The sequence below is a fragment of the Thamnophis sirtalis genome, unplaced genomic scaffold (genome assembly GCF_051295495.1).
Source record: "Thamnophis sirtalis isolate CommonGarterSnake01/CBP01778 unplaced genomic scaffold, rThaSir2_p1.2 scaffold_5, whole genome shotgun sequence".
Taxonomy (NCBI): domain Eukaryota; kingdom Metazoa; phylum Chordata; class Lepidosauria; order Squamata; family Natricidae; genus Thamnophis; species Thamnophis sirtalis.
The window spans coordinates 2676122-2698134 of record NW_028261385.1 but is presented as its reverse complement, the minus strand read 5'-3'; the positions used below and the strand labels follow the sequence as shown (position 1 = coordinate 2698134).

The 22013-nt window shown below is 51.9% G+C and overlaps 2 protein-coding genes across 2 annotated transcripts in view; both read left to right on the top strand.

Moving 5' to 3' along the window:
• The first annotated feature begins 3969 nt into the window (after nucleotides 1-3969).
• LOC148045259 (uncharacterized) lies at nucleotides 3970-6486 on the top strand. Its single transcript, XM_087715237.1, has 2 exons — nucleotides 3970-4305; nucleotides 4442-6486. The coding sequence occupies exon 2, from the start codon at nucleotides 4570-4572 to the stop codon at nucleotides 6484-6486; it is 1917 nt and encodes a 638-aa protein (XP_087571363.1). The 5' UTR covers nucleotides 3970-4305; nucleotides 4442-4569.
• A 13591-nt stretch (nucleotides 6487-20077) lies between these two features.
• LOC148045258 (uncharacterized) overlaps nucleotides 20078-22013 on the top strand; it is a 56166-nt gene continuing 54230 nt past the window's right edge. Inside the window, exon 1 of the mRNA XM_087715239.1 lies at nucleotides 20078-21767. Within this exon, the coding sequence (XP_087571365.1) occupies nucleotides 20159-21767 (1609 nt within the window). The 5' untranslated portion in view covers nucleotides 20078-20158. The remainder of the gene's footprint in view (nucleotides 21768-22013) is intronic.

Sequence of the window (22013 nt, the reverse complement as noted above, 5' to 3'; positions counted from 1 at the left end):
CAATTTTCTGTTGCTGCTCTGGCTCTGTGGAATGAGTTACCAACAGAGATCCGGACCCTCCCCACCCTTGCAGCCTTCCAAAAGAGCCAAGGTGGCGCAGTGGTTAAATGCAGCACTGCAGGCTACTGCTAGATCAGCAGGTCAGCGGTTCAAATCTCACCGGCTCAGGGTTGACTCAGCCTTCCATCCTTCCGAGGTGGGTAAAATGAGGACCCAGATTGTTGGGGGCAATATGCTGACTCTCTGTAAACCGCTTAGAGAGGCCTGAAAGGCCTATGAAGCGGTATATAAGTCTACTGCTATTGCTATTGCTATTGCTATTGCCACCAAAACCTGGCTGTTCCGGCAGGCCTGGGGTTGCTGACTCAAATCAGGTCAACCCCCAATTAACCCAGATGTATGTTGTGTTTTTAAAATGTTTGTATTATTTTACATTCTTCCCCTGTATGTTATTTTATTTTATTCATACTTGTAAGCCACCCTGAGTCCCCCCTGGGATTGGGCGGTATATAAACCCATTAAATTGACAATTGACAATTGATTGATCAGCCATTAGGTTGCAACCTATTGGATTGCAACCTAATTTCTTGCCCTTGTGGGCTACAGGGGGCTATAGGGCAGTGGAAAGGATTTGCTAAGACTATGATTATTTCCACCTGCATCTCTTTCTCTCCAGTAACCCCACCCGCCTCCTCTGCTATTGGGCTTAGCAAGATCTGCATGCAGGTGGCTCAGTTTCCCCTTCTCTGAAATGGGCCCCTGCGCCCTGCCTAGCTTGCCTTGACGTGGCTCCCCACCTAGTCAGTGCAGGTGTTTCTGCCCGTGACCCGTCAAAACCGCGCCCAATTAAACTGCGTCGCTGACGTCATCAACAGGGCGAGAACAGCCAGCGCGGAGAAAGAAGGGCTTTAAATAGCGCTTTGAAAGCAAGCCGATTCAACTTAAAGTAAGGGTTAGGTTTAGGGTTAGGTTAAGGGTTAGGGTTAGGGTTAGGTTAAGGGTTAGGGTTAGGGTTAGGTTAAGGGTTAGGGTTAGGTTAAGGGTTAGGTTTAGGGTTAGGGTTAGGGTTAGGTTAAGGGGGGTTAGGGTTAGGTTAAGGGTTAGGATTAGGGTTAGGTTTAGGGTTAGGTTAAGGGTTAGGATTAGGGTTAGGGTTAGGTTAAGGGTTAGGGTTAGGGTTAGGTTTAGGGGGGTTAGGTTTAGGTTTAGGGGTTAATTTTAGGTTTAGGGTTTACAGCGTGCTTCTGTCTCCGCGCTGTTGTCGCCCTGTTGATGACGTCAGCGATGTGGTTTAGTCGGGCGCGGTTTAATCGAGTGCGGTTTTGTGGTGGAACCGTTTCTGCCTCCCACCAGCCTTCCAAGCCGAGGCTGAGGGCTCCTCCGTGTCCTGCAGGGAGCCCGGCTGCTCAGAGGGGCCACCTCAGCTCAGGGGCTCTGGGCTGCCCCGCCCTGAGAGAGGCAGGTGTGGATTCTGAGCAGGAGCCCCAGGTAGGGAGGTTGTTTGGGGGGCCAGGGGGCATCAAGAGGGCAGGCTGTGGGGGTCCTGTCTTGGGACCTGGCCAATGTTCCCTCTAATTTTTTTTCAGTGTGTGCGGAAAAGTATAGTATTTGAGCAGCACATTTTCATGCCTGAGCACCTGAATTTTTTTCACAGATGCTTCACAGAGCAATTGATTTATAGGATCCGAATTGGAATGGAGAAAAATGGTTTGTGTGTGTGTGTGTGTGTGTGTGTGTGTGTGTGTTTGAGTGAGCTTGAGGGATCCAGTAAGGGAACTGCGCCTGTTTAGGAAAGAAGGTAAATTATTGCAAACATGATCAATCGAAGATAAGTATGGGGACAGGTTGGGCAGTAGAGAGAAAGTGATAAAAGAGTGGGAGAGAGGAAGAAAAAAAGAGGGAAGAGAGACAGAAAGAGACAGAGAAGGACAGAGAAAGTGACAGAAGAGTGGGAAAGAAGGAGAGAGAAAGAGAGACAAAGAGAAAGAGGGTGAAAGAGACAGAAAGAGACAAAGAGGAGAGAGAAGGACAGAGAAAGTGACAGAAGAGTGGGAAAGAAGGAGAGAGAAAGAGGGACAGAAAGAGGGTGAAAGAGACAGAAAGAGACAAAGAGGAGAGAGAAGGACAGAGAAAGTGACAGAAGAGTGGGAAAGAAGGAGAGAGAAAGAGAGAGAAAGAGAAAGAGGGTGAAAGAGACAGAAAGAGACAAAGAGGAGAGAGAAGGGAGAAGGAGAGAGAAAGTGACAGAAGAATGGAAAGGAGGGAGAGGACGCCAAGGCTGCAGGGCTCCCGCTCCTTCCTCTGGGACGTTGGCCTCGGGAAGTCCGTAGCGCGGTCTAGAAGGGATGCCACAGTCTGGGCGACGGTGGGCGCAGAAAGCCAGCCTGGATCCCGGAGAGAGCGAGTGGAAATGGTCCCCTGGGAGTTTGGGTCCCGCTTGAAGCTTCATCCTTTGGCCGCCCGGCGGGAGGGACCCGCTCGGGATCCTTTCCCTTTCCCTCCCTTTTCTTCGGTCTCCCCTCTGGTTATAAAGGCAAGAATACATTTGCATTCCCCCAACGCGGCTGGAAATCGAAGGAAGAGGCTGAAACACCCCCCTTCCTCCCCTGGGAAGAGATTGCGGAGGATCCCCTTTTCCCTCCTCGGAGGATCCGACCTCGGTTCTTCCTCCTCCAGGGCCCTGGAAGGCGCGCAAAGGAACGCAGCGCTCTTTCCTCTCCCCCAAACTTTACGGACAGAAGGCGGAGTTGTCCTGGGCGGATTTGGGCGATCCTTTCAGTCGCTGAACGCAAACTAGGGGCTCCGGTCGCAGGTGCAAAAGGCCTCCCTATTCGGGCGGGCGCCCGGGACCCCTCCTGTCCCTCGGGGCGGCGCTGAGGTCTCTCTTGTGGGGCGGGGGGTTGCGGGGAGTTCCTGGAAGCGAGGAGGTGGGAGGGGGGGGGGAGATAGCCAGGGTCCCGTTTGGCTCTTCCTCCCGGCCTCCAGCTCTTTCCCCAGAAGGAAACGCCTTCCTTCCTCCGCCTTACGCTGAGCCGCGTTTCAAGGCTGCGGTTTTGAGCCCAGGCAAGACGGGAACCAAGGGGGGTTTTGCACAAAGCTTCTTCAGCTCCGACAGGATTGGGGGGAACGGGAGGATTTCGATGCCTTGCGGACAGCTGGGCATTTGCACCCCCCCCTTCCTCCCTCCTCACCGTTGCAGCCATTGTTGGTCCAAGACGGTTTCCCTCCCCTGGGATGGGGGCTCCTCTCATCCACCCAACTCCCAGCCGCCCCCTTCCTGGTCTTTGCCCGCTTCCCTCTTGTTGCCTCCTTCGCAGGGCTGCTCGGTCCTCCGGAGCACCGAGTTGTCTCCTCTGCTCCGCCCCAAGGTTCCCCTGGAAGGCGCCTCACAAAAGCCACTGGGCGGCGCGCACCTTACAGGGAACAGTGGTGGGGGGGATCCCCTCCTGGGATCCGCTTCTTTCCACCTGGTTCCCGATCCCCCCTTGGGATCCCTGGCATTCCAGTGGATCCCCCCGTCCCTCCTTGTCTCCCAATGGCCTCCCGGGATCCCCTCGGGCTGAGCTCCATCCCTTCCCGGGATCCCTTCGGCTGCTTGGCTCCTGGCCCGGCGGTTCTCCTCCTGGGGGTGGAAGGGCCTTTTCCCCGGGGTCGCCTGGCAGGAGAAGCCGGGGAAGGGAGGAGGCGGGCCTTCCCTTCGGAGCCTCCCCTTCAGCTCCCCGGGCGAAGCTCCGCCGCCCCCGCCAGGCGCCTCCCGCGCCCAAAGGAGCCGCCCGAAGGGAAGGGGCGGCGGGAGGGGCGGGGCCACCGCGGCTCCTCCCACCGAATCCCCGCCCTCCCTCCGCCTGTCCGTGTGGCTGGCTGGGGGCGGGGCGAAAGGAGGGCCGGAGTGGGGACAGACGCGCAAGCGCAGAGGACGCTGGGAAAGCAGCTCCCTCCCAGCGAAGGAGGTTGGTGGGCGGAGCTACGGAGGCCGAGAGGGACCGTTGCTGAGGCGGAAAACCAGGCGCGGAAAATGAAATAAAAGAAAGGAACGTGGCGGCGAAGGGAAGGCTGGAGCCCAGTTTGGCGCTTGGGGGTCACCGCCGCAGGAGGAACGGTGTCGAACGACATCAGGAAGGCTGAGAACCGAATTGTTCTAGCGGGTCCCTTTCTCTCCTTTGGGGGAACATCAAGGAGGCGGTGCCTGGAGAGGAGAAGGCGGGGCTTCGCAGGAAGGAGGGGCTGGTATATGGAGCGCCTTCCCTTTCGGAACCAGAGAGCTGACGGAGGGAGCGGTTCGCTTCGGAGGCGGAGAAACCGGAAGTAAGTAGAGACTTCAGAGACAGAGTGGCAGCCTGGGAGGGTCTCCTTCGGGTCCTTGGGAGGGGAGGCCTCGGCCTGGGCCTCTCCTGCGGTGAGGGGGACGCCGCCGTGACCCGCCTCTCTTTCTCCCCTGCAGGAGGACGGAGGAGCCCGGCGGGGGAGGGAAGGAAGCGCCGCCCGAGAGGAGGAGGAGGAGAGCGGGCCCCGCGGAGGAGCCCCGGGAGACGGCGGGGAAAGGCCGGGGGCTCCGGAGCTGCAGGAGGGATGAGCCCAGCGGGAGTCCGGGAAAGGCGGCTGCCTGGAGGGCGATGCGGGGAGGAGGAAACGGGCGGAGACGCCGAGACGGGCCTTGAGGGCGGAGGGTCATTCGGAAGACCCCGGAATCCCCAAAGGATCCAGGAGGAAGAAGAGAGATATCAGTGCCCGGAATGTGAAAAATTCTTCAAGAGAAATGTGTATCTACGAAAGCATCTAAAGGTCCATTCAGGAGAAAATCCTCATAAATGTCTGGAGTGTGGAAAGAGTTTCAGTCATAGGAGCAGCCTTTATAGACATCAAAGGATCCACACAGGAGAAAAACCTCATAAATGTCTGGAGTGTGGCAAGAGCTTCAGTGAGAGGAGCAACCTTTATAGACATCAAAGGATCCACACAGGAGAAAAACCTCATAAATGTCTGGAGTGTGGCAAGAGCTTCAGTGAGAGGAGCAGCCTTTATACACATCAAAGGATCCACACAGGAGAAAAACCTCATAAATGTCTGGAGTGTGGCAAGAGCTTCAGTGAGAGGAGCACCCTTTATAGACATCAAAGGATCCACACAGGAGAAAAACCTCATAAATGTCTGGAGTGTGGAAAGAGCTTCAGTGAGAGGAGCAGCCTTTATACACATCAAAGGATCCACACAGGAGAAAAACCTCATAAATGTCTGGAGTGTGGCAAGAGCTTCAGTGAGAGGAGCAGCCTTTATGCACATCAAAGGATCCACACAGGAGAAAAACCTCATAAATGTCTGGAGTGTGGCAAGAGCTTCAGTGAGAGGAGCAGCCTTTATACACATCAAAGGATCCACACAGGAGAAAAACCTCATAAATGTCTGGAGTGTGGCAAGAGCTTCAGTGAGAGGAGCACCCTTTATAGACATCAAAGGATCCACACAGGAGAAAAACCTCATAAATGTCTGGAGTGTGGAAAGAGCTTCAGTGAGAGGAGCAGCCTTTATACACATCAAAGGATCCACACAGGAGAAAAACCTCATAAATGTCTGGAGTGTGGCAAGAGCTTCAGTGAGAGGAGCAGCCTTTATGCACATCAAAGGATCCACACAGGAGAAAAACCTCATAAATGTCTGGAGTGTGGCAAGAGCTTCAGTCAGAGGAGCAGACTTTATGCACATCAAAGGGTCCACACAGGAGAAAAACCTCATGAATGTCTGGAGTGTGGCAAGAGCTTCAGTGAGAGGAGCAACCTTTATAGACATCAAAGGATCCACACAGAAAAAAAACCTCATAAATGTCTGGAGTGTGGAAAGAGCTTCAGTGAGAGGAGCCGCCTTTATGCACATCAAAGGATCCACACAGGAGAAAAGCCTCATAAATGTCTGGAGTGTGGCAAGAGCTTCAGTGAGAGGAGCAACCTTTATAGACATCAAAGGATCCACACAGGAGAAAAACCTCATAAATGTCTGGAGTGTGGCAAGAGCTTCAGTGAGAGGAGCAGCCTTTATGCACATCAAAGGATCCACACAGGAAAAAAACCTCATAAATGTCTGGAGTGTGGAAAGAGCTTCACTGAGAGGAGCACCCTTTATAGACATCAAAGGATGCACACAGGGGAGAAACCTCATAAATGTCTGGAGTGTGGAAAGAGCTTCATTCAGAGGAGCGATCTTTATGCACATCAAAGGATCCACACAGGAGAAAAGCCTCATAAATGCCTGGAGTGTGGCAAGAGCTTCAGTGAGAGGAGCAGCCTTTATGCACATCAAAGGATCCACACAGGAGAAAAGCCTCATAAATGTCTGGAGTGTGGCAAGAGCTTCAGTCAGAGGAGCCACCTTTATAGACATCAAAGGATCCACACAGGAAAAAAACCTCATAAATGTCTGGAGTGTGGAAAGAGCTTCACTGAGAGGAGCACCCTTTATAGACATCAAAGGATGCACACGGGAGAAACCTCATAAATGTCTGGAGTGTGGAAAGAGCTTCATTCAGAGGAGCGATCTTTATGCACATCAAATGATCCACACAGGAGAAAAGCCTCATAAATGCCTGGAGTGTGGAAAGAGCTTCAGTCAGATGAGCAACCTTTATGCACATCAAAAGATCCACACAGGAGAAAAGCCTCATAAATGTCTGGAGTGTGGAAAGAGCTTCAGTCAGAGGAGCAACCTTTATAGACATCAAAGGATGCATTGTGGAGAGAAAGGGATGAAATGCCTGGAGAGTGGAGAGCACTGTTCCCTCTAAGGTGCGGCTGCGCCGCCGCGCACATTGCAAGAAAGCACCGCGCGGCCGTTTTTAACTGCGCGCAGTGATTTCTGCCACAGGTTCCGGAAGATGAGGGGAATAGCTGCTGCCGCCTCTTCCTCCAACAGCGCTGCCAGATTTGCCGCCAACGCTGCAGCCGAGGTGAAGCCTCCAAAGCTCCCGCAGGCGCCCCCGCCCATGGCAGCGGCGGCGGTGCCTCCCCCTCCGCTCGGAGCACCTCAGCTGGGCTCTGGGTTACCCCTGCCGCAGCCTCCACCTCCGCGGTTTTTCAGAAGCCATGAGGCCTTTTTCCCTGCTCCCCCCCCCCCGCCGCCTTCCTACTATCTCCCGCTGCCAAATGGCTCCTCAAAAGCACGGCGGAAGGGAGAGGGATAACGCGGGGGCCAGCTCAGGTGCTCTGCGTGGAGCCTCCACACACAACCGGTGTGCTCCACAAACGTTCTTGCTCACTAGCTCAAAAGGGCCCTCGCTGTTTCTCCAGGCAGCCCTCGCCGCTCCGTCCAGCCAAAGGTCGCTCCTGGCAAGGCAGGCTCCCCGCAGCTGCTCGGAGGCTCTGCTCTCCTCCTCCTCGTAGCGCCGTGAAATCCTTGGGTGGCTCCCAGCTCCTCTGCAATACAGCCAGTCCTTGACTTAGCCTCCACGCAGAGCACCTGAGCTGGCCCCCGCGTTGTCCCTCTCCCTTCCTCCTCCGCCGTGCTTTTGAGGAGCCATTTGGCAGCGGGAACTAGTAGGAAGGCGGCGGGGGGGTGGGGGGGTCAGGGAAAAAGGCCTCATGGCTTCTGAAAAACCGCGGAGGAGGTGGAGGCTGCGGCAGGGGTAACCCAGCGCCCAGCTGAGGTGCTCTGAGCGGAGGGGGAGGCACCGCCGCCGCTGCCATGGGCGGGGGCGCCTGCGGGAGCTTTGGAGGCTTCACCTCGGCTGCAGCGCTGGGCAGCAAATATGTTGGTGCTTTTGGAGGAGGAGGAGGAGGAGGAGGAGGAGGAGGAGGCAGCAGCAGCTATTTAGTGGCAGCGGGGGGTTCGTTGGCATCTTCAGTGGCAGCCCTGCCTCCTGTAAAAAAAACCGAAGATGGAGCAGGTCCACGCAGATGACGTTGTTGCCACATGACTGGAGGAGGAATTCTGGGAGTTGAAGTCCACAAGGCTTAAAGCTGTCAGGTTTGAAGACCCCTGGGGTTTTTTTTCCTAAAGGGCTAGGGGTGCAAGGGTCTTGTAACTTGACAGCTTTAAGACTTGCATGCTTCAATGCCAGAGTTTCTGAGCCAACATTTTGGTTGCTGAGCAGGACCGTTGTTAAGTGATACTGATATTATATAACACTTTTAATTAAGCGGGTACCTTGAATAAACATAATTTGAGTTTCAAATAATTCTGATTTCATTGTAGTGACATCTGTGAAAAAAATTCAGGTGCTCAGGCATGAAAATATGCCGCTCAATCACTATACTTTTCTGCTCACACTGAAAAAAAATTAGAGGGAATATTGCCAGTGGTCAATCCCCAACTTCTCATTACCTGCAGAAAAGTCCACTCCCCTTCACAATGCCTGTGCAGGTTGGAGGTATTTTGCGTTTTTTAAATCCAGCTGGTTAGGTGTGTATGAACTCACGGGGGGGGGGGGGGCTTTTACTAATTTAAAAACTAGTGATTCACTTAACAACCGTGTTAATTTATAAATTAGTGATTCACTTAACAACTGCATTATTAATTTAAAAACTGCAGTGACAACCCTGTTACTAATTTAAAAATTAGTGATTCACTTAACAACCGTGTTACTAATTTATAAATTAGTGATTCACTTAACAAGCGTGTTACTAATTTAAAAACTGCAATGATTCACTTAACAAGCGTGTTACTAATTTAAAAACTGCAATGATTCACTTAACAACCATGTTACTAATTTAAAAACTGTAATGATTCACTTAACAACCATGTTTCTAAATTAAAAACTGCAGCAATTCACTTAGCAACCGTGTTAGTAATTTAAAAACTAGTGATTCACTTAACAACCGTGTTACTAATTTAAAAACTTCAATGATTCACTTAACAACAGCATTACTAATTTAAAAACTGCAGCAATTCAGTTAACAACCATGTTACTAATTTAAGAACTAGTGATTCACTTAACAACCGTGTTACTAATTTAAAAACTGCAGCCATTCATTTAACAACCGTGATCCTAATTTAAAAACTGCAGTAATTCACTTAACAACCATGTTAATAATTTAAAAACTGCAGCAATACACTTAACAACCGTGTTACTAATTTAAAAACTGCAGCGATTCACTTAACAACCGTGTTACTAATTTAAAAATGGCAGTGATTCACTTAACAACTGCATTACTAATTTAAAAACTGCAGCAATTCACTTAACAACCACGTTGCTAATGTAAGCAGAAGCGCAACAGCCAATGTTGGGGAAGGGGAAGGGGTGGCGCTCGCCTGTTCTCGCCACCGCCACCCCTTCACCCCTGGTAACAGCGACCGTTGTGCTGCTGCTTCCAGACGGGACGCTGGAGGAGCTGCTGGCGGGTAGGTGAGATCCCCGCCTAAAGACGCCGCCGAGGGCCTGGCAGAATATATCCCGCTGGACCACGGATCCCCAGGAGAGCTGCCAGCTAGAGCTGTGCAAGAAGCCCGCTTGGGTGGGGAGGGTGGGCAGCCCTTGCCCGTCCTGGCCACCGCCGTCCCCTCGTCCCGGGCGGCTGTCACAGCACCCCCTCTAGCTGGTGTGGGGGTGGCTTCAGGCTGTTCCTGCCCTTCCCCTTTTGGCTGCCACTGCTTTTCTGCGGTGCCCAAGCTGGCCCAGCCCTGACTCGCTGCCCTAAACTCAGGGAGATCCTCTGCAGTCCCTCTCGTCTGGTTGGGATGCCAGCGAGAGTGTGTTGGGCTGAAGGAAGGAGGGATACTCTCTCTCTGTCTCTCTGTCTCTCTCCCTCCCTCTCTCTCTCTAGAAACATATATCATGTTTGCAATAATTTACCTTTTTTTCTAAATAGGCACAGTTCCCTTACCGGAACCCTCACTCACTCAAACACACACACACACACACACACTCATGCACAAAACCATTTTTCTCCATTCCAATTCAGATCCTATAAATCAATTGCTCTGTGAAGCATCTGTGAAAAAAAATTCAGGTGCTCAGGCATGAAAATGTGCTGCTCAAACACCATACTTTTCCGCACACACTGAAAAAAAATTAGAGGGAACATTGAACAGAAGTTGCCTCCAGAAGTTGTGAATGCCCCAATACTGGAAGTCTTTAAGAAGATGTTGGACAGCCATTTGTCTGAAAGGGTTTCCTGCCTAGGCAGGGGGTTGGACTAGAAGATCTCCAAGGTCCCTTCCAACTCTGCTATTGTATTATATTAAACATAGTTTGTAACTCATTCCATATAGGGTTATGAGTAGAAATAATGCTTTTAAACAAGCCATTTTTGTAGGATTTTCACCATATGCTGGAGTAATCTAGGCACCACCCATTGTGGGACGCTTGGGGTACCCCATCTGGAACAAGGGCTGCCCTCTTAGGAGAGCTAAATATTAGTGGGAGAAGTTCCATGGAGTGGGGGGGGGGCATCTGGTGAAATATCTGAGTGATTTCAATATGGTGCAATTGCTCTCAAAGATGGGCTCATTAGAAAAGAATTTCTTTGGTTGGGGAGGGGTCCACTATACAGAATCCGTCAATAACTCTGCATTACTACTGACCTTTTAAAAAAAACAACTGAGCATACCAGTGTTCAGATTTTCTAGACTCCCGTAATTGAGTCACAAGAGCAAGTATAACTGGTTGTTCAAAGGCATCTTCAGAAGGCCATGAATGATTCTTTGGGAGTTTTTAAGTTTGGGCCAGATATGCTTACAAAATTTAAACAGGCGCTTTTCTCTCTCCCCTCCCTCCCCATTCTATCCTGCCGGCTGCCAAACAAATTATGGTATAGACCAGTGGTTCCCTAACTTGGCAACTTTAAGACTTGTGGACTTCAACTCCCAGAATTCTCCAGCCAGCTCTGCTGCCCTGTTGCCAAGTTTGGGAACCACTGGTTTAAGTGAATCTGGCTTCCCACTGACTTTGCCAAGTTTGGGAGCCCCTGGTCTAGACAGCTGAGAGGAGTAAAAGCATTTCCACATCCATTTCTTGTGAGTCTCTTACATTCCCCATTCCAGGCAGTTTCCAGCCTCCTTGCTCACTTGCGGGAAGGGTGTGTGTGTGCTTAAACCATGAGGTCGAAGGGATCCTGACCCCTGGAGAGCCGTATTTTGGAAGGGTCAGAATCCTGCACCCTCGTGGTTTCCTCTGCAAATGGTGGGGAAGAAGGACTGACTTCTCGGGACAAGGACGGTGGCAGAGTCAGGTCAGGGGGAGACCAAAGCAGGAGAAAACCAGCCACAAAGCCCCCCTTCACAGCCCAAGGGATCCTGCGTGGCGCTGGTTAAGGGGCAGCCTTAGAAACTCGGGAGGTGGTGAGTTCTAGTCCTGCGGGAGCCCTGAAAGGCAGCTGGGTGGCCTTGGACCCCTCCCTCCCTCTGTTGTGATGGGGAAAAGAGGAGGAGGAGGAAGGAGCAACCGGTCTCTTCCCCACTTTAAGCCATGCCTCAAGTAATAAGGGGAGTCCATTAAATGCAGGCACTCCTTGACTTATCACCAGCCATTCGCTTAGTGACGGTTTGAAGGGGGGTCCGGACTCCCCCTCTCCGCCCTGGCCGGACCCCGGGGGGGGGGGCTGCGAGGCTCCTGTGGCCGGAGGGGAGAGAAGCGCCGGTGGGACGAGGCTCTGGCGGGCAGCCTTCCCGATGGGTGGACTTCAACTCCCAGGATTCCCCCGGCAGCCGCTTCCAGATTTGGGGGCCTCCCGGACTACCCCCCCCCCCTTTTCCCTCCGTCTTTGGAGGCAGCTTTTGCGGCGCCCCTCCGAAGGCAGCACGGGCAGCGCCTGACCCCTAGTGGCCGCCTGTGGGAAATGCCCGGGAAACCCTCCCAACATTCAGGCTGCTTGAAATGGGGAGCAAGGCGGGCGGGAGGGGAGGGGGGCAGCAGCGCTCCTTGCCCTCCATGGAGCCCCCCCACCCTTTGCCCCGCCCACTTTCCCTCCCCACGTGCGGGGGGCGGGGAGGGGCTTTGTGCATGCTGCGCTTTCTGTATTGGCACGTGGCGTTTTGCATCTTACCCCGTTTGTCCAAACAATCATCTTTAACAATCGCGGGCGTTTGTGTAGTTGTGTGTCCAGTGGGAGGTGTGGAAAATGGCAAAACTGACTTAAAGAATGTCTCTAATTTGGTTCCGAGTTGGAAATCGCTGCTGGGCTTTTTGCTAGAAGCTGGAAGAAAATATGAATCTTTTTTTATTTTAGATGTTTAGGATGATTTTGTAAGTGTAGAAAGAGCTTGAAATGTTGTTGAGAAGCAAAAAGGCCGGGAGGGTTTTTTGTGTCATCTTCTGCGGTGGCCTCCAACCTTGGCAACTTTAAGACCTCTGGACTTCAACTCCCAGAGTTCCTCAGCCAGCAAAGCTGATCTACGGCACCAAAGAAACTCAGAAGTCATCAAAGTTGTTGGAAAGAGCCAAGAACCGAATTGCTTTTACACAACGCTCAGTGACTCTCCTCTCCCATCGGATGAGTCCTGGACTTATAACGGTTCATTTAGCGACCATTTAGTGACATTTCCATTTGTCCGCTTCTGACCACTGCATCCCACGGTCACGCGATCAAACTCCAGATGCCGGATAACGGGTTCATATTTACGACGGTCCTGGGGTCACGAGATCCCCTTTTGCGACCTTCCGACAAGCAAATTCAATGGGGAAGCCAGGCTCACTTAACAACCACGTTACTCACTTAAAATTGCAGTGATTCACTTGACAAGGGTGGCAAGAAAAGTCAGCAGTGAGGTTGGAGTTCTTCCCTACTGACGGTATCAGGTCTGGGGTCTCTCCCGTCCTCTGGAGGCCACCTTCCTTCCGCCTCCTCCAGCCTGGGACGGCAGCCCAACAGGTGTGGTTGTGTGTGCAGAGGCAGCGTGATGAGGGATCCCCCTCCCTGCCTCCCTGGGGAGCCCCACGTGGGATGGGGGACCTCAACCCAAGCAACCCTCCCCCCCCATTCCCAATGAAAGAAACACAACCGCCGTCGTTTTGGATGACTATATTGGTTTTTAAAAATACAAATACTGCACAGTTGCCATCAGAGCACAAAGCATCCCTTGGCAGACCCCTCCCCCGACAGCACCCCAAGTTAACAGCACAATGAAAAAGGGAGGGGCTGCTGGGGGGGAGAGCTTTCTGAGAAGGATGGAGAAAGAGTGTCCAGCTGGAGCAAAGACCCCTCCTCAATCAGTAAGCATCTGCACCAGGCAGGAGCAAGCAGTGGGCTGGTTTAGTTGGTGCCCCCTCCTCCTTTCCCCCCCCCCCCAGTTTAAAGGCAGGTTTGCTCTCCCCAGGAAGGAGGCAGGGCGCCCCTCAGCAGCCGGGAGTCTCCCTCCTGCCAGGGTTCCTGAGGAAAGAGCTTTCAAAAGGCGCCTCTCTCCAAGTGCAAACGAGAGCCGGGCGGAGAAGTCAGCATTGCTGCTGAAGCAAACCCTCTAAGGCAGCTTCTCTTCTTCCAAAGGGAAACGTCTCTACTCAAAATTATTCCTTGAAGCAGAAGAGGGGCTGTCCGCTTAATTTCCCATCAGGTGGATGGATTTGGACAACGGACCAGCTTTTTTGCAGGGGGAGTGAAATCAAACTTCATTTAAGAAGTAGGACGTCATCCTCAATGGACCCAGAGGGAGGGGGATTCCTGAAAGACCTGGGATTTTTGAACAGAGGACAATTGATTTGATTTGATTTAATAAATTTATAGGCTGCCCAATCCCGAAGGACTCCGGGCAGCTTACAGAAAATAAATTTTAAAAAGTGAAGAGTTAAAAAAAACCGGAGGAAAACAAATTTAAAAACCACATCATGCACCCAGTCTAATCGGGGCTGGACCTCGGTCAAGAGGTCAACAGCCCCAGGCCTGCCGGAATAGCCAGGTTTTGATAGCCTTTCGGAAGGCCATGAGAGTGGGGAGGGTCCGGATCTCTGGGGGTAGTTCATTCCATAGGGTCGGGGCGGCTACAGAGAAGGCCCTCCCCCGGGGAGCCGCCAGCCGACATTGTCTGGCCGACGGCACCTGAAGAAGGCCCACCCTGTGCGATCTTATCGGCCGTTGGGAGGTGTGCGGCAGAAGACGGTCTCGCAGATATCCGGGTCCCAGGCCATGTAGGGCTTTAAAAGTAATAACCAGCACCTTGAATCGTGTTCGGAGACCGATAGGGAGCCAGTGCAACTCACGGAGGATAGGTGTAGTGTGGGTGTATCTTGGTACACCCAGTATCGCTCGCGCAGCTGCATTCGGGACTAATTGTAGTCTCCGAACACTTTTTAGGGGCAGCCCCATGTAGAGCGCATTACAGTAGTCAAGTCTTGAGGTGACGAGGGCGTGAGTGACCGTTTGAAGTGCCTCCCGATCCAAATAGGGCCGCAACTGGTGCACCAGGCGAACCTGGGCGAAGGCCCCCCTGGTCACAGCCGACAGGTGATTTTCTTTTTCTTTTTTTTTAAATTATTTTTATTTTTTATTACACAGACAACAATGGGAAAGGGAGAGGATGGAGAGAAAAAAAAATGGGGGGGGGAAACCCATCTTCACATACAATATGTCGTTTAATCACAGGTGCATCCCTACTAAGTTTATACATCCCATATCTCTCTATTGTATATTTAATAAGCACCACAATAAGCTAGGGTTTAAGAAACAAAAAAGAACAAAATAAAACAAGGGAGAGATAGAAGAAAAAAAAAGGAAAAAAGGGTAGGGGGAGGAGGGGGAGGCCAAAAAAAAAATAATCCAAAAAGGAATGGAAAAGAAAAGAGGAAAAGAAAAAAAACCATCATCACATGCAACATGTCGTTTGATTACGGTTGTTTTAACATCTACATCTTCAAATAATGTTTACCATCTCAGATATTTCCTCTAATGTAACTAAAGGCCTCATTTTCCTTCTACCATATATATTCAGTTAACATTAGCATTATTTTCCCCCAGAGAATATACTTCTATTCATTGTTAATCTTGCATTTCATACCTTCAAACAGGGATCTTATTCCTTCATTGTTCAACAAGGCATCGCTGCCTATATATACCAGTTTTCATTTGTTCCCCTATTAGAATTGCCTTATCAGCAGCGAAATATCATTATAATAAGTTCTTAACCTTATACATTATATCACCAGACCTTATATTAGTACTTCCTTATATCATTGTTGAGTTATTTCACAGCATAATTATATCATCATTTACTTTTTCCAATTAAGACATAAGTGTATCATTTTTCATTTCCAAGATTTTGTTTTTTTTTCCCTTAGCCATTGATAAAACAAGTCCCATATCTTATAAAATTGTTCATCCTCTTGCTCTCTAATTTCAAATGTCAATTTACTCATTTCGGCACAGTCCATTATTTTTCGAATGATTTCTTCCTCTTTTGGTATTGTTTCATTTTTCCAGTTTTTTGCAAATACAATTCTGGCTGCTGTTAACACATTTACAATCAAATATTTTAAGTCTTTGTTGTAGGTTTCTGGTAAAATTCCCAATAAAAAGACCTCTGGTTTAAAGTCTATTTGTTTGTGTATCATTTTCTCCAACCACATGTGGATTTTAGTCCAGTATCTTTTGGCTTCAGTGCAAGTCCACCACATGTGGTAGTATGAGCTGGTATCTGGTGACATTTCCAACACTTTTCTGATTTATTCTTGAACATTCTTGCGATTCTGGTCGGGGGAATGCCGGACAATTTTCTGTTGCTGCTCTGGCTCTGTGGAATGAGTTACCAACAGAGATCCGGACCCTCCCCACCCTTGCAGCCTTCCAAAAGGCTGTTCCGGCAGGCCTGGGGTTGCTGACTCAAATCAGGTCAACCCCCAATTAACCCAGATGTATGTTGTGTTTTTAAAATGTTTGTATTATTTTACATTCTTCCCCTGTATGTTATTTTATTTTATTCATACTTGTAAGCCACCCTGAGTCCCCCCTTGGATTGGGCGGTATATAAACCCATTAAATTGACAATTGATTGATCAGCCATTAGGTTGCAACCTATTGGATTGCAACCTAATTTCTTGCCCTTGTGGGCTACAGGGGGCTATAGGGCAGTGGAAAGGATTTGCTAAGACTATGATTATTTCCACCTGCATCTCTTTCTCTCCAGTAACCCCACCCGCCTCCTCTGCTATTGGGCTTAGCAAGATCTGCATGCAGGTGGCTCAGTTTCCCCTTCTCTGAAATGGGCCCCTGCGCCCTGCCTAGCTTGCCTTGACGTGGCTCCCCACCTAGTCAATGCAGGTGTTTCTGCCCCGTGACCCGTCAAAACCGCGCCCGATTAAACTGCGTCGCTGACGTCATCAACAGGGCGACAACAGCCAGCACGGAGAAAGAAGGGCGCTTTAAATAGCGCTTTGAAAGCAAGCCGATTCAACTTAAGGTAAGGGTTAGGTTTAGGGTTAGGTTAAGGGTTAGGGTTAGGTTTAGGATTAGGTTAAGGGTTAGGTTTAGGGTTAGGTTAAGGGGGGTTAGGGTTAGGGTTAGGTTTAGGTTTAGGGTTAGGTTAAGGGTTAGGATTAGGTTTAGTGTTAGGTTAAGGGTTAGGGTTAGGGTTAGGGTTAGGTTAAGGGGGGTTAGGGTTAGGGTTAGGTTAAGGGTTAGGGTTAGGTTTAGGGTTAGGTTAAGGGTTAGGTTTAGGGTTAGGTTAAGGGTTAGGTTTAGGGTTAGGTTAAGGGTTAGGATTAGGTTTAGGGTTAGGTTAAGGGTTAGGTTAAGGGTTAGGGTTAGGTTAAGGGGGGTTAGGGTTAGGGTTAGGTTAAGGGTTAGGATTAGGGTTAGGTTTAGGGTTAGGTTAAGGGTTAGGATTAGGGTTAGGGTTAGGTTTAGGGTTAGGTTAAGGGTTAGGTTTAGGGTTAGGTTAAGGATTAGGTTTAGGGTTAGGTTAAGGGTTAGGTTTAGGTTTAGGGTTAGGTTTAGGGGGGTTAGGTTTAGGGGTTAATTTTAGGTTTAGGGTTTACAGCGTGCTTCTGTCTCTGCCGCGCTGTTGTCGCCCTGTTGATGACGTCAGCGATGTGGTTTAGTCGGGCGCGGTTTAATCGAGTGCGGTTTTGTGGTGGAACCGTTTCTGCCTCCCACCAGCCTTCCAAGCCGAGGCTGAGGGCTCCTCCGTGTCCTGCAGGGAGCCCGGCTGCTCAGAGGGGCCACCTCAGCTCAGGGGCTCTGGGCTGCCCCGCCTTGAGAGAGGCAGGTGTGGATTCTGAGCAGGAGCCCCAGGTAGGGAGGTTGTTTGGGGGGCCAGGGGGCATCAAGAGGGCAGGCTGTGGGGGTCCTGTCTTGGGACCTGGCCAATGTTCCCTCTAATTTTTTTTCAGTGTGTGCGGAAAAGTATAGTATTTGAGCAGCACATTTTCATGCCTGAGCACCTGAATTTTTTTCACAGATGCTTCACAGAGCAATTGATTTATAGGATCCGAATTGGAATGGAGAAAAATGGTGTGTGTGTGTGTGTGTGTGTGTGTGTGTGTGTGTGTGTGTTTGAGTGAGCTTGAGGGATCCAGTAAGGGAACTGCGCCTGTTTAGGAAAGAAGGTAAATTATTGCAAACATGATCAATCGAAGATAAGTATGGGCACAGGTTGGGCAGTAGAGAGAAAGTGATAAAAGAGTGGGAGAGAGGAAGAAAAAAAGAGGGAAGAGAGACAGAAAGAGACAGAGAAGGACAGAGAAAGTGACAGAAGAGTGGGAAAGAAGGAGAGAGAAAGAGAGACAAAGAGAAAGAGGGTGAAAGAGACAGAAAGAGACAAAGAGGAGAGAGAAGGACAGAGAAAGTGACAGAAGAGTGGGAAAGAAGGAGAGAGAAAGAGAGACAAAGAGAAAGAGGGGGAAAGAGACAGAAAGAGACAAAGAGGAGAGAGAAGGGAGAAGGAGAGAGAAAGTGACAGAAGAATGGAATGGAGGGAGAGGACGCCAAGGCTGCAGGGCTCCCGCTCCTTCCTCTGGGACGTTGGCCTCGGGAAGTCCGTAGCGCGGTCTAGAAGGGATGCCACAGTCTGGGCGACGGTGGGCGCAGAAAGCCAGCCTGGATCCCGGAGAGAGCGAGTGGAAATGGTCCCCTGGGAGTTTGGGTCCCGCTTGAAGCTTCATCCTTTGGCCGCCAGGCGGGAGGGACCCGCTCGGGATCCTTTCCCTTTCCCTCCCTTTTCTTCGGTCTCCCCTCTGGTTATAAATGCAAGAATACATTTGCATTCCCCCAACGCGGCTGGAAATCGAGGCGAAGGAAGAGGCTGAAACACCCCCCTTCCTCCCCTCGGAAGAGATTGCGGAGGATCCCCTTTTCCCTCCTCGGAGGATCCGACCTCGGTTCTTCCTCCTCCAGGGCCCTGGAAGGCGCGCAAAGGAACGCAGCGCTCTTTCCTCTCCCCCAAACTTTACGGACAGAAGGCGGAGTTGTCCTGGGCGGATTTGGGCGATCCTTTCAGTCGCTGAACCCAAACTAGGGGCTCCGGTCGCAGGTGCAAAAGGCCTCCCTATTCGGGCGGGGAGGGGGGGGAGACGGTGCCGCTGCGCCCGGGACCCCTCCTCTCCCTCGGGGCGGCGCTGAGGTCTCTCTTGTGGGGCGGGGGGTTGCGGGGAGTTCCTGGAAGCGAGGAGGTGGGAGGGGGGGGAGATAGCCAGGGTCCCGTTTGGCTCTTCCTCCCGGCCTCCAGCTCTTTCCCCAGAAGGAAACGCCTTCCTTCCTCCGCCTTACGCTGAGCCGCGTTTCAAGGCTGCGGTTTTGAGCCCAGGCAAGACGGGAACCAAGGGGGGTTTTGCACAGAGCTTCTTCAGCTCGGACAGGATTGGGGGGAACGGGAGGATTTCGATGCCTTGCGGACAGCTGGGCATTTGCACCCCCCACCTCCTCCCTCCTCACCGTTGCAGCCATTGTTGGTCCAAGACGGTTTCCCTCCCCTGGGATGGGGGCTCCTCTCGTCCACCCAACTCCCAGCCGCCCCCTTCCTGGTCTTTGCCCGCTTCCCTCCTGTTGCCTCCTTCGCAGGGCTGCTCGGTCCTCCGGAGCACCGAGTTCTCTCCTCTGCTCCGCCCCAAGGTTCCCCTGGAAGGCGCCTCACAAAAGCCACTGGGCGGCGCGCACCTTACAGGGAACAGTGGGGGGGGGGGATCCCCTCCTGGGATCCGCTTCTTTCCACCTGGTTCCCGATCCCCCCTTGGGATCCCTGGCATTCCAGTGGATCCCCCCGTCCCTCCTTGTCTCCCTCGTCTCCCAATGGCCTCCCGGGATCCCCTCGGGCTGAGCTCCATCCCTTCCCGGGATCCCTTCGGCTGCTTGGCTCCTGGCCCGGCGGTTCTCCTCCTGGGGGTGGAAGGGCCTTTTCCCCGGGGTCGCCTGGCAGGAGAAGCCGGGGAAGGGAGGACGCGGGCCTTCCCTTCGGAGCCTCCCCTTCAGCTCCCCGGGCGAAGCTCCGCCGCCCCCGCCAGGAGCCTCCCGCGCCCAAAGGAGCCGCCCGAAGGGAAGGGGCGGCGGGAGGGGCGGGGCCACCGCGGCTCCTCCCACCGAATCCCCGCCCTCCCTCCGCCTGTCCGTGTGGCTGGCTGGGGCGGGGCGAAAGGAGGGGCCGGAGTGGGGACAGACGCGCAAGCGCAGAGGACGCTGGGAAAGCAGCTCCCTCCCAGCGAAGGAGGTTGGTGGGCGGAGCTACGGAGGCCAAGAGGGACCGTTGCTGAGGCGGAAAACCAGGCGCGGAAAATGAAATAAAAGAAAGGAACGTGGCGGCGAAGGGAAGGCTGGAGCCCAATTTGGTGCTTGGGGGTCACCGCCGCAGGAGGAACGGTGTCGAACGACATCAGGAAGGCTGAGAATCGAACTGTTCTAGCGGGCCCCTTTCTCTCCTTTGGGGGAACATCAAGGAGGCGGTGCCTGGAGAGGAGAAGGCGGGGCTTCGCAGGAAGGAGGGGCTGGTATATGGAGCGCCTTCCCTTTCGGAACCAGAGAGCTGACGGAGGGAGCGGTTCGCTTCGGAGGCGGAGAAACCGGAAGTAAGTAGAGTCTGCTGGGACGGAGTGGCAGCCTGGGAGGGTCTCCTTCGGGTCCTCGGGAGGGGAGGCCTCGGCCTGGGCCTCTCCTGCGGTGAGGGGGACGCCGCCGTGACCCGCCTCTCTTTCTCCCCTGCAGGAGGACGGAGGGGCCCGGCGGGGGAGGGAAGCGCCGCCCGAGAGGAGGAGGAGAGCGGGCCCCGCGGAAGAGCCCCGGGAGACGGCGGGGAAAGGCCGGGGGGCTCCGGAGCTGCAGGAGGGATGAGCCCAGCGGGAGTCCGGGAAAGGCGGCTGCCTGGAGGGCGATGCGGGGAGGAGGAAACGGGCGGAGACGCCGAGACGGGCCTAGAGGGCGGTGGGTCCTTCGGAAGACCCCGGAATCCCCAAAGGATCCAGGAGGAAGAAGAGAGATATCAGTGCCCGGAATGTGAAAAATTCTTCAAGAGAAATCAGTGTCTTCGAAAGCATCTAAAGGTCCATTCAGGAGAAAAACCTCATAAATGTCTGGAGTGTGGCAAGAGCTTCAGTGAGAGGAGCAACCTTTATAGACATCAAAGGATCCACACAGGAGAAAAACCTCATAAATGTCTGGAGTGTGGCAAGAGCTTCAGTGAGAGGAGCACCCTTTATAGACATCAAAGGATCCACACAGGAGAAAAACCTCATAAATGTCTGGAGTGTGGAAAGAGCTTCAGTGAGAGGAGCAGCCTTTATACACATCAAAGGATCCACACAGGAGAAAAACCTCATAAATGTCTGGAGTGTGGCAAGAGCTTCAGTGAGAGGAGCAACCTTTATGCACATCAAAGGATCCACACAGGAGAAAAACCTCATAAATGTCTGGAGTGTGGCAAGAGCTTCAGTGAGAGGAGCAGCCTTTATGCACATCAAAGGGTCCACACAGGAGAAAAACCTCATAAATGTCTGGAGTGTGGAAAGAGCTTCAGTGAGAGGAGCAGCCTTTATGCACATCAAAGGATCCACACAGAAGAAAAGCCTCATAAATGTCTGGAGTGTGGCAAGAGCTTCAGTGAGAGGAGCAACCTTTATAGACATCAAAGGATCCACACAGGAGAAAAACCTCATAAATGTCTGGAGTGTGGCAAGAGCTTCAGTGAGAGGAGCAACCTTTATGCACATCAAAGGATCCACACAGGAGAAAAACCTCATAAATGTCTGGAGTGTGGAAAGAGCTTCAGTGAGAGGAGCAACCTTTATACACATCAAAGGATCCACACAGGAGAAAAACCTCATAAATGTCTGGAGTGTGGAAAGAGCTTCAGTGAGAGGAGCAGCCTTTATACACATCAAAGGATCCACACAGGAGAAAAACCTCATAAATGTCTGGAGTGTGGCAAGAGCTTCAGTGAGAGGAGCAACCTTTATGCACATCAAAGGATCCACACAGGAGAAAAACCTCATAAATGTCTGGAGTGTGGCAAGAGCTTCAGTGAGAGGAGCAACCTTTATAGACATCAAAGGATCCACACAGAAAAAAAACCTCATAAATGTCTGGAGTGTGGAAAGAGCTTCAGTGAGAGGAGCAGCCTTTATGCACATCAAAGGATCCACACAGAAGAAAAGCCTCATAAATGTCTGGAGTGTGGCAAGAGCTTCAGTGAGAGGAGCAACCTTTATAGACATCAAAGGATCCACACAGGAGAAAAACCTCATAAATGTCTGGAGTGTGGCAAGAGCTTCAGTGAGAGGAGCAGCCTTTATGCACATCAAAGGATCCACACAGGAGAAAAACCTCATAAATGTCTGGAGTGTGGCAAGAGCTTCAGTGAGAGGAGCAGCCTTTATGCACATCAAAGGATCCACACAGGAGAAAAGCCTCATAAATGTCTGGAGTGTGGCAAGAGCTTCAGTGAGAGGAGCAGCCTTTATGCACATCAAAGGATCCACACAGGAGAAAAGCCTCATAAATGTCTGGAGTGTGGAAAGAGCTTCAGTGGGAGGAGCCACCTTTATAGACATCAAAGGATACACACAGGAAAAAAACCTCATAAATGTCTGGAGTGTGGAAAGAGCTTCACTGAGAGGAGCACCCTTTATAGACATCAAAGGATGCACACAGGGGAGAAACCTCATAAATGTCTGGAGTGTGGAAAGA

Excerpts from the sequence above, each read along its gene's own strand:
- LOC148045259 (XM_087715237.1), top strand. The coding sequence starts at position 4,570 with ATGAGCCCAGCGGGAGTCCGGGAAAGGCGGCTGCCTGGAGGGCGATGC.